At 38.7% G+C, this 15058-nt stretch overlaps 2 protein-coding genes across 31 annotated transcripts in view; one reads left to right on the top strand and one right to left on the bottom strand.

Moving 5' to 3' along the window:
* The window catches only part of LOC108040252 (gamma-aminobutyric acid receptor subunit beta), a 35897-nt gene extending 30691 nt beyond the window's left edge, over positions 1-5206 (top strand). For 9 of the 16 annotated variants that reach the window (XM_044457577.1, XM_017117633.2, XM_044457576.1 and 6 more), the window contains one exon: positions 75-5175. In XM_044457577.1, coding sequence (XP_044313512.1) covers positions 75-236 — 162 coding nt within the window. In that variant the 3' untranslated portion in view covers positions 237-5175. Of the gene's footprint in view, positions 1-74 lie in introns of all 16 variants that reach the window. The other 7 variants (XM_017117643.2, XM_017117641.2, XM_017117631.2 and 4 more) reach the window with 3 other exon arrangements.
* Positions 5207-5273: 67 nt separating this feature from the next.
* Positions 5274-14705, bottom strand: LOC108040250 (protein nervous wreck). 15 transcript variants are annotated; one of them, XM_044457572.1, is made up of 13 exons: positions 14272-14359; positions 13473-13586; positions 13175-13404; positions 12443-12970; positions 10989-11877; positions 10575-10743; positions 10086-10505; positions 9508-9564; positions 8054-8079; positions 7287-7425; positions 7089-7211; positions 6661-7025; positions 5274-6561 (listed from the first exon to the last, which is right to left on the bottom strand). In XM_044457572.1, exons 2-13 carry the CDS (start codon positions 13491-13493, stop codon positions 6505-6507), a joined length of 3024 nt encoding a protein of 1007 aa, XP_044313507.1. In that variant the 5' UTR covers positions 13494-13586; positions 14272-14359; the 3' UTR covers positions 5274-6504. The 15 variants fall into 15 exon arrangements, with proteins under 15 accessions (XP_044313507.1, XP_044313502.1, XP_044313504.1 ...); XM_044457567.1 differs by adding an exon at positions 8766-8798 and having other exon boundaries at positions 7089-7425; positions 10086-10743; XM_044457569.1 differs by adding an exon at positions 8766-8798 and having other exon boundaries at positions 6661-7214; positions 10086-10743.
* Between the last annotated feature and the right edge of the window lie 353 nt (positions 14706-15058).

The raw sequence follows: 15058 nt of genomic DNA, 5'->3' as shown, positions 1-15058 counted from the left end.
GCTAATCTATTTCTTTTTCCCAACCACCAACCTTGATCCTTGATCCTTGATCCCTGATCCCCGATCCCAAACAGGACATCAACAAGCTGCTGGGCATCACGCCCTCCGACATCGACAAGTACTCGCGCATCGTGTTCCCCGTGTGCTTCGTGTGCTTCAACCTGATGTACTGGATCATCTACCTGCATGTCAGCGACGTGGTCGCCGATGATCTGGTGCTCCTGGGCGAGGAGTAGGTCGGCGGCCCCAGGCGACGCAAGGATTCGAGGGCGTGGCCCAAGGACACAGGAGTGAACAGCGCACGAGAGAGTCAAACTGTGCAGGGCGCTGAAAAACCACACAAAAAATATATAAAATGGAGAAACCAAAAAAAAAAATACAGAAAACTAGACACAAAAAAATAAGCGGAAACAAAACTAATTTTAACTAGCGATATGAAAATGCAGAGGCAACAGTTTATTGTTTAATACCAAAGCGAAGAGGACACACACATATTACAAGGTCGAAAGCAAAGAATATTGTTAAATAGATTTACACAGTAATAAAGCAAAAAAAAAAAACGGTGGAAAACCAACATTAGAATTAACAACCAAATGAGTATAAATGAATGAAGAATAATCAAAAGCAACAGATTAGCAAATTGTAGTGAAAATTATATAACGAAAGGCATAAGTGAAAGTGTTGAGGAGAATTATGAACCGATAACAAAGAAAACCATAAAAACCACTAATATAACGATCAAAAATCATACGCAACATAGGCATTAAACGAAAACGAAGGATGACTATGAGAAACCCTCGAAATAGCGCAGTCGAAAAGTTGATTTCAACACACCAAATAATAGATGGGTTAACAATTTCCATTATCTTTGCGGCGTTTTGAGTTAAAGTTTAGAAAAACGAAAGACCTTTGCTTCCCACTTCAAAAGCAAAACACCCGGAGAGTCTTCCTCTAATTTAAGTGCGTTTCCCCTTTTTCAGCTGCACGCTCCTAAAAAAACCGAAACCGAAATCGAAACCAAAACCAAGCCGATCCTGATCTTAACCAGAACTTACTATGTTAATCCATTGATTGCCCATTCAGTTGGTAGATTTGTTTATTCAGAACTGACTTAGCGCTTCCAAGTGAAATGGCCAAATTTATTAGAAATCAAAACGTAGTGCAAGGAACAATTTCGACAATTGCGAATCAGTTTGGCGAATGATTTCGTTAAGTTAACTTTAAATGTAAATCGAACACGAGACAGACACGTAAGATCGAGAGGTTTTTAATCATTTGCACACCACACAATAAACTCGACACGGATATTATGAATTACTTTGGAGCGCACCTTTTATAAGCAAGCATCGGAGATAAGTCATACAAATAGTTAGTGCAATTGACATAGCGAAATAATAATATGAACGATAACGATTCATTTTAGTTACACCAATTTTTATATCAACTTTAAAACTAACAACAAATTATTCAAACTGCACTCACTCACTCACGAACACAAGAATCAGAATCAAACTGAAACAAAAACTTTTCGAAGACAACTTTGCGGCACCGTATGAAATCAATCTAAGGTCTAAGTGAAATTTTCAAACGCAAGTATGCCCAATAAATACCAGTAAATTAAAAACGAATACAAATAGAACATAGAACATAAAGTACACAAGTATGAATGAAACTGCCTAAGAAAATAGCGTTTAAGTCTAACAAATAGTTGCTAAAAAGAATTAAACGAAGACAATTGATTTTCAATTTGTAAATACAAACAGAAGACACTCGGAACATTCTCAAAGCAAAGTAGGAGCAAAACTTCGCAATTAAACTTAGTTAATGTAATCGAATCTGGTTAAGCGATTAACTCGGATGCGTTCAAGCAGTCAATAAAGCGATAAACAAACAAAAGATACTTACGATGCACCGTCTTAAGTTAGCCTAATGACACACAGATACACACAGTTACACACAGATACACACCCACACGCGAACAGACAGGCAGACAAAAGGGACACAGATACTCGACGTATATATATATATTTGAATTTTCGCTCAAGTTCCTCGATGAATCACAGACACAAAGAGAAAGAAACAAAAGAGTTAAGTTAATTGAAACACATAATTAAAGGCAAGTGAGTTTAACTTTAAACGTAAAATAAAGAAATTAAAATACAATTTAGCACAATGGAGATAACTAAGCAAGCCATACCAAAATATCATCAATGAATTTTAATTTAGTGTTTATGATTAGTGCAAGGGCAGATCGTAAGGCTAAAGAATTTTGTACAGTTAGCTAAAGTTAAAGCTAGGATTTAGTTAAGCGCCATAATATGGCCAAAACACACACACACACACACGCCCACACGTATATGTACATAGAGTATGGCTTAAGGCGACACAAGTATATGAGATATATATTCATATAACGTATTTAGGCACCTACGTATATGTAGCACGAGTTTTTTATATGTAAACCAAACCAAATTGAACCCTAATCCGAAAACAAAAAAAAAACCAAACAAAACAATTAACTGTATATACGAAAAGTACTTATGAATGGAACACTGGCGGAGGAGGACGTTGGTGGTGACCCAAAATGGATCAGCTATGGAACCCTAGATATACTTAAGACGAAACCCTTAACCTTTCTTAAGGACTACCTAACCAATTCAGCAGAACGACTACAGAAGAGACCCCAAGAAAATTACTTTATTAACGATCTAGACAGACACAAACACACACTTACACAAGCAAAAGTTGAAACCGCTAATAACAGAGAGTCGAGGAGTCGACTATTCGATACCCTTTAGCCATACACTTTATCGTCTGTCTGCCTAATGGAAAACCCTTCAAAGTTCTTACCCATTTTGTACCATCCGTTGGCTAAAGAGTATCCCAAATCTTTACTAGGAATCTGAGCGAAAAGAAAGCAATATAAGGTTTACCAGAAATTAATTGATTAACTGATTAACTTATAATTTATTGAGCCAAGTGAAAAGGATTTGAGGCAAACTGCAATTGATCTACCAGCCACACAGAACATTCCCCAAGAAAATAGCTAAAACCGGAGACTCGGCCACATAAAAGTGAAATCGGTGATAAGGAACATAAATAATATATATATCTGCTTATATATGAAACACACTCACACACACAAATATATAGATATATTTTGTAGCTATACAAGTGTCAGAAATCAATTATGTTACCGAAGACAGAAATCAAAATGTTTACAAATGGCTGAGGATCATTCGTAAAAATGCTATATAATAAATATCCCCTAAATGAGGTCAAATAACTTTTTGATGCGAGAACAACAACAAATAGCTGCTCAACGGTTTCGGAGCGTATTTCCAAAGAACGTAAATTAATGAAAAAACCATTTTAGTTGTAAACAATGCAAAAGGCGAAATAGTTGACAAACATTTTAAGAGAAAAACACTTAATGGCAAATTGATGCGTTTAATTTTTCATATGGAATTTTTTACTCTACAACCTAGTTTACGATATAATTTGTGGAAAAGGAAAACCAAAAAATTTAGTTGCCCATAGTGAGGACTTTTTTATAAAACAAACAAATTAACGATGCAAGACGATGAAAACGCATATGCACGTGCTGCGTATGCAAGAGCATTTAGGACAACAACAAAAACAATGAGGAGGGATTATTTAAAAAACGATGAAAATATGTAAAATGTTAAATTATACACACAATGAAATGTTTGAAGCATTTTTGGTGTCGCTGTTTAGACGGCGACACCAACACCAACGTTTTATAAAGCAACCGAAAGGGAGAAATAAATAAGTAAATCTATATGAGGATCGATATATACGTGACGCGATGTAATAATTACGTATGTATGTATATGATGTATATTTAATTATATATTATATATGTATGGTGGTCTCAAAAAAACAAGCAAAACCAAAAATGAAATTCTAAAGTATTTAGATAAGCAAACCAACAAGTTGAGAACCCTAGCGATTAAGTTGAACCACACAATACACAGAAACAGAGACAGATACAGATACGAAAACTGATACTGATACAGATACAGATACACTGATAAAAACCGGATCCCAGTTCATGCAGAGTGCACCGAAATCGAAAATAAAAACATTTTTAAAATGAATTCAAAGTTAATGCAAGTGAATATTATTATTGAGAAATAGTCTATAACCCTAGGCAGCAAGACGAGATATTGATTGAACCATGAATTGTTAGAATGATAAAACACACTATTCACACCACACACACTTACGGTTGTACGTCGCATACTCTTAGTTTGTTATTACGGAGCATTCATTTTGGAACAAGCCCCCATTATCATTATCCGTTGAACCCTTTGCTCAAGCAAATAAAAAAAGATGCGAAAGTTTGTTATTACATTATAAGATTAGGGACCCCAGCACGCTTCCAACCCTCCCCCCCCAAAAAAAAGAACTCCCCGCGGGCCCTGGCTACTGAAATATATTTGTGTGTATGATTTGTCAGCCATCTACTTACCAGGTTCAAGTCTCATACCATCGCCAAGCAGTTAAAGCCATCAAGAGCTGATCGAGGAGGAGTTTGTCTATATAATTTTTGGTTTTATCCGTCCATCAAAAAGAGTTCCTAAATGCAATAAATGAACATGTTTTATGATTACCAGCCAGTCGGCCTGCAATCCGTTTGCCCCCACATAGCTCACATTGGTCTGCTGTCAATTATTGGTTCCAAAGTCCCCGCCCCCCGCCTCCCAGACGATTATTTCCGCCTCACAGAATTTTTGGTTGCTCAACCCATCAGCCTCAGAGATCCAAATAAAAACACCCACATAAGTATATAAGCAAGCATATGTTTGAGGAGCCTCATAGAAAGGAGGCGAAACCAAGAGGAATAATTTAAAACGTAATGCGTATGTAATGATTGATCACTGATCACAAATTTTGACTGTGTTAATTTCGTTATATAAAATGAAAAACAAAATTAAAAATACCAAAAAAAAAACTGAAATGAGAATAATTATCTATAGCATATAAAAAATAAACACACACATAACAAAATAATTAAAAGGGAAAATATAAGAGATGAATGTTACAAGAAAGTAAATGATAAAACCCAAGATGGAACCTATATTATTAAGTTAAATACTAAAACTAAAAACATCCAAGTGGAAAAAATGCAAACCAAGAAGGAATATTATAATATTGCAATGAAGTGAATATAAATAAAGATATGTAAAAAAATTACAACCAAATGAGTTTTAATCATTTTTCGCCTTTCCCAGGGAAAACTAAATTGATTTTCTTTTGCTTTAAAGTGGAAATTTTATTTGTTAGTTGTTCGAACAGAAGGTTTTTCAAACTATGACAATAAAACTTTGATTAACTCACTGGGCGGGGTCAAAAATTACATACAATTCAGTTTGCGGCTTACATATATTGGTTTTTCCATTGTTATCTATGTTCGGTAATATCGGTTATGTGAATATGAAGTTATCCAATTGGTGAGTTATGAACATTAATATTCGAGTATCGCAAACAAAGTCTCGCATTGAGTAGGCTTTTTACTAATTTCAAATATCTTCTTTCTGGCATCCAACATTAACTTAGACCATTTAACTAGACACGGAAAACATTTAACTAATTAGGCTAGTGTTTTGCATACAATTACAACAATACAATATATCTGCCGGATCCGGTCATACGATTCGAATACATTCATTTGCGGCTTCGATTAATTTACTATAATGTGCAGAGATCCTAAGACTAAGTGGAGCGAACAGAAGCTAAAAACAATACCAACTGAATTGACTTTAAAGTTGATTGGCTTGTGTTGGCGGCAAGATCAAGCAAATGGCTAACTTAATGCTGCTAAACCGGATTCTCTAATTCACTTAGATATATATACATATTATTGCTCGATTAGTTGTGGATGCAGATATTCAAAGACCCGTGTCTGAGTGCTACATAAGTAATTGTCTTTCAAAACGTTACAATATTCCATTTATAATATATCAATGTATTCCATTCGTGTCTGAGGGTATAACACATTACAAACTAACATAATTATGTATATATTTATATAGTAATATATCGTATGGTGGTTTTGTTTATGAAGGCCCAGTTGATGTCTAACTATAACCCCAGAGGCAGTCAGAAGAAGTATTCAAATGGATGTACACAATTTGAGCGCTGTACGTGAAAAGGAGTGGATAGGGATTCCGACCTGATACAAGTACATATATTCTATATCCTGCTATTGTGTCGTTGTATGTGAATCGGGCAGCCAAAATGAACTATTTACGTACTTATGCGACAATATCCAATCAATAGAGCTTACTACAATCTAATTCCGCTACCCGATCGATAAGTTGCTAGTCCGTCTGAGTCAGGCTATATATATATCATCTGTGTGTTTGGATTTGTTGGATAGGTTGTAGGATGGGTGTGAGATCAAAATGCTTTCAAGTGTTGTGGGGTTTGGTTGTGGTTGTGGTTGTGGTTGTGGCTGTGGTGTTCCGCTGATCCGCTCTATAACTGTCCGTGGCTATAGTCTATATAGTATATATCATGCTCATGGTCGTGTGCCTAAAAGAACAAAAGAAACAACATTGAAGTGCCGACCAAGAGGAAGAGACCGGAGCGCCGAATCTAAGCGTTCGACTCCTTCAGATTTTGCAAACGTGCCAATTGATTTGAGTCCAATTCCTCGGGTATGCTAGCTCGCCCACCGACCACCTGTTTGGGTGCCTCAATATCCTCCTCGCCGGCCGCAGATCCTGATCCCGATTCTCCTGCTGCCTCTCCATTAACGTCCAGTTCGCTGGACTGTCCCCCACCGCCCCCACCTCCGCCGGAACCGGATCCTCCGCCTCCCGCGAAGGCGTCGTCAAAGTTGGCATCGAAGTTGGCCTCGAAGTTGGCCTCAAATCCCGATCCGCCGCCGGACTCGCCCTTGGCCTTCTCGTTGAACGGATCCTCCGCATCCTGCAGGGCCGGCACATCGGCCACCGAGGCCGAGTCAGTGCCCTCCGAGTAGGACTGTTGGTCCTCTGCATCACAGGATGGATACTCGGTCAGTGTTATGCTCACCACGGGCCGCACTCCAGGATTACCTTCTTTGGCCGCCGAGGTCTGGGCCGCTACCTTGGCCACCGGCTTGGGCGCAATGTCTGGCTTTTTGGCCACCTCCGCCGGCTGCTCCTTGGACGCCTGCTCCGGCTGATCATCGCTCTCGCCTACTGGTGGGAAAGATTTATCGGCACCGTCTTCAACCATGGGGGTTGCAGCGGTAACAATTATTTGTGCCATACCTAAGTTCAGCGTGTTGGCGCCGCTAGCCGCCGCCCCCTTGTCGCCCTTATTCCCCGATCCTTGGACGGGTCCGCCCGGCTTTGCCAACTGGGGCGGCGGCAGCGACGGCGGCGGCTGCCCATCGTCACTGAGATCGTCCTGTAAAGGACAAATCCAAGGAATTAGTTCAAAGATCGATCATAAAAAGGTAAAAAAAAACTGTAAAAAATTTTAATTGTTTAAATGTTTTTTTTTGTTTTTTAACAATATTTTAACCAATTTTCTTATTTTGTATCTAACAGCAATTAAATAATTCATAGAAAAGTACGAGTATTTTAGAAGCAGTTTTCATATTTTTGAATTTAAAATCCAACTACGATATTCTCAATATCAAAGACAGGAAATTAGAAGTTTGAATGTTTTTTAACATTATTTTAACCAAATTCTTATTTTTTATCTAACAGCAATTAAATAATTCATGAAAAAGTACGAGTATTTTAAAAGCAGTTTTCATATTTTTGAATTTAAAATCCAGCTACGATTTTATCAATATCAAAGACAGGAAATTTAGAAGTGTATAAAAAAGTTTTTAAGGCAAAGTTCTCTGCCTTTAAAAACCAAATTTTTAAAATTTGAATTAGTAACAAAACAAATTGTTTTTCAAGTGTAACCAAAAATTGTTGTGTTTAGAGTAAAATAAAACGGTTATAAAAAATAGTTACAAAATATATTATTTTGTTTCGATGTTTTTTAAAGTTAATTTTTAAAACATCTGTGAATATTTTACCTCCATGCCAGGCTCTTGGATGAGTACTGAGTATGCGTTTAAAATAAATAAGAAAATATTCATTGGCTTAGTGAACAATCATATTTTTGTAATATATATGTCTTATATCCATACAATTTATCGATCAAAATGTTTTAGAGCGGTGAGAGAGAAACTAAAATTGTTGAGGATCAAGTCAAGGCAGCCTTGGAACAAAAACTAACTAGGTACACGATAAGTTTTGGCAAGTGGAAAACAAAATACAAATAAAAGTAAGAATAGCAAAAGTAAAATTTTAAGATACATTTGGGATCTGAGGCTGACAATCATGCGGGAGATGGTTAGAAAACTAGGGGATTTTATAAAAACGTCTTTGGTTTCCAACTTCAGTTTGATAACTACTGAACTACTAATGGAAACTGATCGGGTTGATTATAACCATTCATAGATATATACAAAAAAAAGGGTCATTTCGTAAAAAAAGTATATATTTTTATTACGATTTTTGAAAGTGAGTAATATTTAATAGTTAAGAGAAAAACCTCATACTGAACAAATATATAGTTTTGATATACCAAGAAGAAGGACTCATATAAGTTTAACAATAGTCAAGAGGATTTTTGGACATGCTCTCAAATAGTGGAATTGAAACAGATTTTCCTACTCTAAGTTACTGAATCAAGAAAGTTCGGGGTTAAAATATTTTTATATAGAGGCATATTTGTTAAATTACCCTTCTTGGCAGTGGTTTGGCTTTGGTTCTGGCCTTAAATGACACAAAGACACAATTACACTGAGAGAAAACAACCAATGCAAAACGGCAATGAAAGAAAAACGTGATATTGAGATAAATTAATAACCAATCAAAGCTTTAAATGCAATTAAATTGAAATTTCAGTGCCACACACACATCACATATACATATATCTTTATATGTAGAGATAAAGAGAAGCTGCAAAAAGAAATAAATCGAAGATGTAGAAATAACGATAACACGACACGACACTTTTTGACAAGCAGCCTAAGAATAACACTGTAAGAAATCGGAGGGCATTTCATCGGATGATTTCGTCTCGGCTGCGGAGACTTGCGGAGACTTTTGGAGACGAGAGACAAAATAGCACATTAACGGAGAGTAGTGGAGAGTAGTTACAGTGATAAATGGTGGTAAATTGTTGTAATTTTGTGGTGGTTTAGTGGTGGATTGGTGGTGGTAGTAGTGGAACAAGTGGTTAGTAGTTAGACGAGCTGCACTTTGGAGATTAGGTTTACCTCTAGAGAATATAGAAGCAGGTATAACAGTACTTTCGGAAATTTTTGGATTTGTTTTTTTTTTTTTGATAGTGGAAAGTTGAAAATTATACAAATGTTCGGTACTAGAGGAATCGATATCGAGTGACATATATTGTATAGTATAAAGAGAGATAGAAAGGGGAAAGAAAGGACCAGGTGATATTAGGGGGCGTGGCATTTACCTGGTGGAGGCATACTCGGGGCAGCAGCGCCGTTGGGTATATAGCCGCTATCCTCATCTGTCAAAATCGGAAAAGGTCCTTATTTATCAGAAAAATTATAAATTTTCAGGGTAAAGAAAAAACTCAATATATTTTTAAAATCCCACTCATTTTAAAAATAAACATTTTAAAGACAAAAGCAGAGAAAATCCCATGTTAAAAAATTGTTCTACCATTTTTAAAAATTATCCTACATAATTATTGATACGAATGGCTGAACCATAGACAATGCTATATAAAGTTTGGTTTTAAAGACAAAAACAAACAAAATATTTGTCTAAGTGTTCAACACATATTATTCAAAGAAAAATGTATACTTTTCTTTTTAATAAAAAACATTAAATTGATATTACTCAAAAAATCAAATATCAAAATAATTAAGCTAAAATAAAATAGTTTAAAACAAACTGAAATCAGTTTCAAAAGCACCACAAAATATTTCAGCTCACAATTGGTTGAACTATTTATCATCGAATGTTTTCTAATCTCAAGAAAATTTAACAAATAAAAATTAGTTGAAAAAAAAATAGGAAGCTCACCTGCCGTGTCCTGGGACCCGAACATGTCCTCAGTGAGCTCCAACTCCAGTTCGTGGGCGTACTCTGGCGGCAGTGCCGGAGCAGGGGGCAGGGCAAAGCTGGGCGCCGCGGTGGGCGGAGGCGACTCGTCGCCGCCCTCGCTGAGTGGTTCGCCCAACTCGTCGCACTCCTCGACGACCAGCGAGGGGAAGTTGCCGAACTTGCCGTCCAGCTCGCCCTCCCACCACCCATCGTCCACTCCGTGGGCGGTCTTGGTGATGATCTTGATCTTGTCGCCCTCCTCGAAGGTCAGCTCATCCTCGGCGGTGGCGTCGTAGTCGTACAGCGCAATGCACCACTCCACGTCCGACTTGACCCGCTTCTGGGGCGCCATGATGACCGACACCTGGTCGGGCGATTGCATCGAGTCCACCGTCTGATCTTCATTGTCAACGGTATAATCGACAGATGAGAATGAGATTTGAGAGCGCAATTGATTGCCGGATGTACCATTAAAGGCGCTGCCCGCTGTCTCCTGATCGATGTCCAGATAGTTGTGTGGCACGTAGCCCTCCTCTCCGCGATAGTTTCGGGCCCTCAGCCACCCATCGCCGTCCCCCTCGCCAACCACCTCGAGTTGCTCGTTCTCGACAATGCTGAGCTCGTCAGGATTCTGGGCCTGTGCAGAGACAATATATTAAGAAATGAGTCTACAACTTAAGGTTACCATGTATACGGGGTGCAATAAAAATCTCTTGTTTTTAAATTACCGAATTTCAACCAATTTAGGCAATTTATAATGTTATGCTCTCAGTTCTGTATTCAGAGGTATTTTTAAACTATTTTAACATTTTTAAAAAATTGTATGGCATTTAAGAAATAAATCTCTAGAAATTAGAGCACCCCGGATAACAAATCGCTTACCGTATAACTATAGAGCGCAGTGCACTTGAATATGGCCTCTTTGGGCTCCGGGACAATCGGTTCATCCTTGTCCTCCTCCTCCTCTCCAGCTCCCCAGTTGACCTCAGTGGGATCATCCCAGGCCCCGGCGCTACTGGCCATTGCGGATGAGGAAGCAGCAGCTGCCGAAGATGCTGCAACCGCCGATGGACGCACCTCGGGCTCATCGTCACTGTCGCTAAAGGTGCGATCCCTGGATAGTTGTTGCTCCTGCTTGGGCTTCGTCTGGGCGGCTGCCTGAGCCTGGGTCTCCTCTTTGTCACTGTCGTAGAAGGAATCCGAGCTGGGATTCTCGCCCTGGCCGGAGGCATCGGTGCGCATCGAAATGGAGCTAGCCGAACGCGTCAGCTCCTGAACGCCCATAATCTCGGCCTCCTGCACCCACTCGTCCACGTTGATGCCACCATCTCGCAGGCACTGCAAGCAAGCCTCCGCCTTGGTCTTCTCCGTCTCCGATCGCCGGATTTGATCACGGAACTCCTCGATCTTGGTGTCCAGATCAGGTCCGTTTGGATCGTTGGGATCGCTACGCTGGCCTGAATCCCGCAGCGACTGGCACAGAGCCAACTTCTTGGCGTTCTCCCGGATGGAGGCGTTCTCCTTCACCACCCTTCCAGCCAGATTCTTGGCCTCCTTGGTCAGCGTCTCGGCGGCGGACTCGTGCTCCGCGGTCACCTTGCGCACCGGATCGTTGTCGCACGCCTCGAAGTCGTACTGGATGTGCTGCTTGAGCACCGGATAAAACAGGTAGCAGCACTGCAGGTTGTACTCTCGGGTCAACTGCTGCGCCTGGTCACGGATTTTCCCGAAACTGTTCTGAGTGGCCGAACAGGTCAGCAACTCTGTTCGCCTGAAAAACAAAGATTACGTTTAATGAGTTACTTATTTTGTAAAGGAATTCTAATTTAATTATCTAGTAACTAAGATAAACATTTAATAATGTTTAAACAATATGGATAGAACTTTATAAAAAACCAATATTAATAATTCTTTTTCATAAAAGCACCTTGTAAATACTCAACAATCTTATCAAAAAATAACAAAACACAAAAAATAATTTCCTGTTTCAATAAGGCTTAGTGGAATTAGATGTGATAAAAATTTCAATTTTCCACAAAACTATATCTCATATTTTTCTGATCCATTTAAGCCTTTGTAGAAAATTGTGATAAAAAGGCAAACTATATGAACAATATCCAAAGAAGAACATTATCAGAAAGTAATTAGGGTCATATAAAGATTTTTTATGGGAATTGTTGAATTAGTGATTTATAAATAAATTTTTAACTAGTTAAAGAAATGAAAAAAGAGGAATAATTCTTAAACCTTAACCTGCTATACATATAGATCAAAAAAATTGTTACTAAAGCATGTAGTTATTACTACTTAAGCCCGCAATTTCCCAATGGGCTTACCCCATTAGCATCAGGTACTCGGCGACCCGCTCGAAGACATAGTTCTCCATGGTGGTCATCGTGGTCTGCAGATCGACGGTGAAGTAGCGATTCTGATGGGCATTGGCCGCGGCCAAGCTGAGTACATAGTCATTCCGGGCCCCAGAGGACTTCTCCTCGAGCAACTCCTTGCGAGATGTGACCCGGGCGCTGTTCTTCTGCAGCGAAGTGATTGATTGAAAGAAGGATCCCTTCTTTTTTTTAAGCTTTTCTTCAATATCACGGGCTTTATCCCGAACATCGTGAGCACAGTGCTCCTCATCAAAATAAGATTTCTTGGTTTTGTCCACATCACCCACGCTCAAATGGAGTTCCTTCTGCACATTGACTATTCCGGATAGCGAGCGCTTTGCTATGGCCAGCTTATAGTCCCGAAGGACCTTGGCCTCGTCGGCGATCTGCTGTTGGAACACCTCTATAGCGGCCAATCGAGCCCGAGCCAGCTTTTCGTTCTCCTCAAGCACTGTGCGCCAAACACTCCACATGTTCCTGCAGAAATATACATAAATTATTAGGGTATATATATATTTCACTAAATATATTGTTAGTTTTATCGAGAGACCGTCAGAAATTTATCATATATGGACTTTGGTACTATAAAATGTTTATAATATATTTTAGTCGTGAAAGTGACTTTAAATATTTCAAGATTTCTGAGGGACCACCAAACAAATTTAAGAAGGCAAAACCCACCAGCGCTCCTCCATGCCATCCATCTTAATATCTGGTATATTGGGTATCTTCTTGTTGAGATACTGCGATGAGATCTTGAGCAGGGACTCACTGTACGACTTCTCGACAGCCGATCGTTTGATGGTAAACTGCCGGATGTCCTCCAACAGGTCGCATTCATGCTGGTTCTTTAACTGCAGCTTGGCCACCTGCTCCGTGTGCAAATTCTTGAGGAATTTCACATAGTTACCCTGAGAATTACGGGAGTTACGATTATTGGAATTCTAAACTTTATTACTAGATATTTTTCAAGCTTTACCTTACGCGGCGGCGGCTGCATCTTGGGGCTTTGTCTACAGCAATCGGGTCACTCTACGATTTGTTTTTTTTCTATTCGAGCTCCGATTAAATGTTGTTACATTACCTCTAGCAACTGTAAATAGTAGTATGGTTCTTTGAGAGGGTGGCATGGGTAAATGTTCAAATTTTTACAAAATTTTGACCAATAAATAATCCTGATGATAAGTATTATTTTATCAAAACTTTGAGAAATTGAAATGTATAATTTCCTTATTATTAAAAGAATTCAAAAAATTTTAAGGACTTATTTGAAATAGAAAAAATATTTTTAACGCCATAACGTGGAAGTATATAATGATTTCAAGAAATAGTAGTTTTGCTTTCTCACAAAAAATAGATAAGATAAATTCAATATCATCAAAGATATATATACTTTAATATTCGTATAGACCACATTTTCATATTTTTTTGCCTGTGTAAGTGGGTGGTAGATGTGGGTGGTCGGTGGTTCTTAAGCCGTTAATGGATTTGCTACGCAGCAAAAAGACTCACAACTTATGTAACGAAAATGCAATGTAAACTGGCATAAAAACTTAAATGAACAAAAGAGTTTTCTTCAAGCTAAATTTGATACTATTTTTAGGTGGAAATTTTCACTGGAGCAGCCCACGCAGCAGCCCCCGTTTTCGGGTATCGTATCGATTTATCAGCCCCCAGACAAGCTTAGTTTTCTTCAAACTACGACAATCAAAACACTTGGCTAACACTTTTTTTGGACATGGCCGGGTTGGGTTGTTGTTTTTCAGCTGGATTAGTACTTTTTGGGGAGCTTATCGCTGGGTTTGACACTGAAATTATTAGACTTTTCTCGGCAGCTAAAATCCGTTGCTTACTTATCGATTTCGATTTTCACGACGTTTGTGAGGGGACTTTTTCACATGCACCGTTAACTGCTGCTGCGCTGCTGCTGCGCAGGAAGAGAGTGCCGGAGAGAGCGGCGAGAGAAAGTCGCGGGAGAGCGAGAGAGAGAAAGTAGCCGCGTTTCATTCATAGCCTCAAGTGCCGTTAACAAAACGGTAAAACGTTAACACAAGCACATGCGCCCCCGAGGGTGTTTTTTTTTGGTTTTGCCCCGTCAGCTGCTTGATAACACACCTTGAGTGTATTGGCACTTCAGAGTAATTATAAAAAACTAACGAAAATACTACCTTGGATTTGGGTTCTATATATGTGATACTGACACCTGGCGTACGACGACTGCTTCCAAAAATATGCGTTTGCATGGTAATATACATATGCTGTGGCTATCATAAGCGGTTTAATTGATAACTTCGATATTGGCTGAAACTTTTGATAAGATTTTTTTCTCGCGCCCAAAAGTATGCTTTGCAATAATTATACGTTGTGGTATTTTATAGTATTTTTAAAATTTAATACCTAAGGAGTTGAAGATTTAACCATTTTAAAGCCAAATCTAGCTATTTATACCTGATAAAGGGGGACTTCACAAACCAGACTAATTTCCCTTTAGTATAATACGATTTGTATGTAACCTTGTTAAATGTAAGTCTTAAGATGATTAGTTTTGAGTTTTTTTAGTTTCTT

Source organism: Drosophila rhopaloa, unplaced genomic scaffold (assembly GCF_018152115.1).
Source record: "Drosophila rhopaloa isolate 14029-0021.01 unplaced genomic scaffold, ASM1815211v1 contig_163, whole genome shotgun sequence".
In the NCBI taxonomy this organism is placed as follows: domain Eukaryota; kingdom Metazoa; phylum Arthropoda; class Insecta; order Diptera; family Drosophilidae; genus Drosophila; species Drosophila rhopaloa.
The sequence above is the reverse complement of the archived record's forward strand: the minus strand, read 5'-3'. Positions and strand labels throughout refer to the sequence as shown.

Bases quoted from the DNA above. Each gene is read 5' to 3' on its own strand.
- LOC108040250 (XM_017117617.1), bottom strand. From the start codon at position 13,493: ATGCAGCCGCCGCCGCGTAAG. The intron at 7,426-8,053 runs GTAAAATATTCA...TGTCCTTTACAG, and splicing joins TCCAAGAGCCTGGCATGGAG to GACGATCTCAGTGACGATGG. The intron at 6,562-6,660 runs GCACGTTTGCAA...TTGTTCTTTTAG, and splicing joins AATTGGACTCAAATCAATTG to GCACACGACCATGAGCATGA.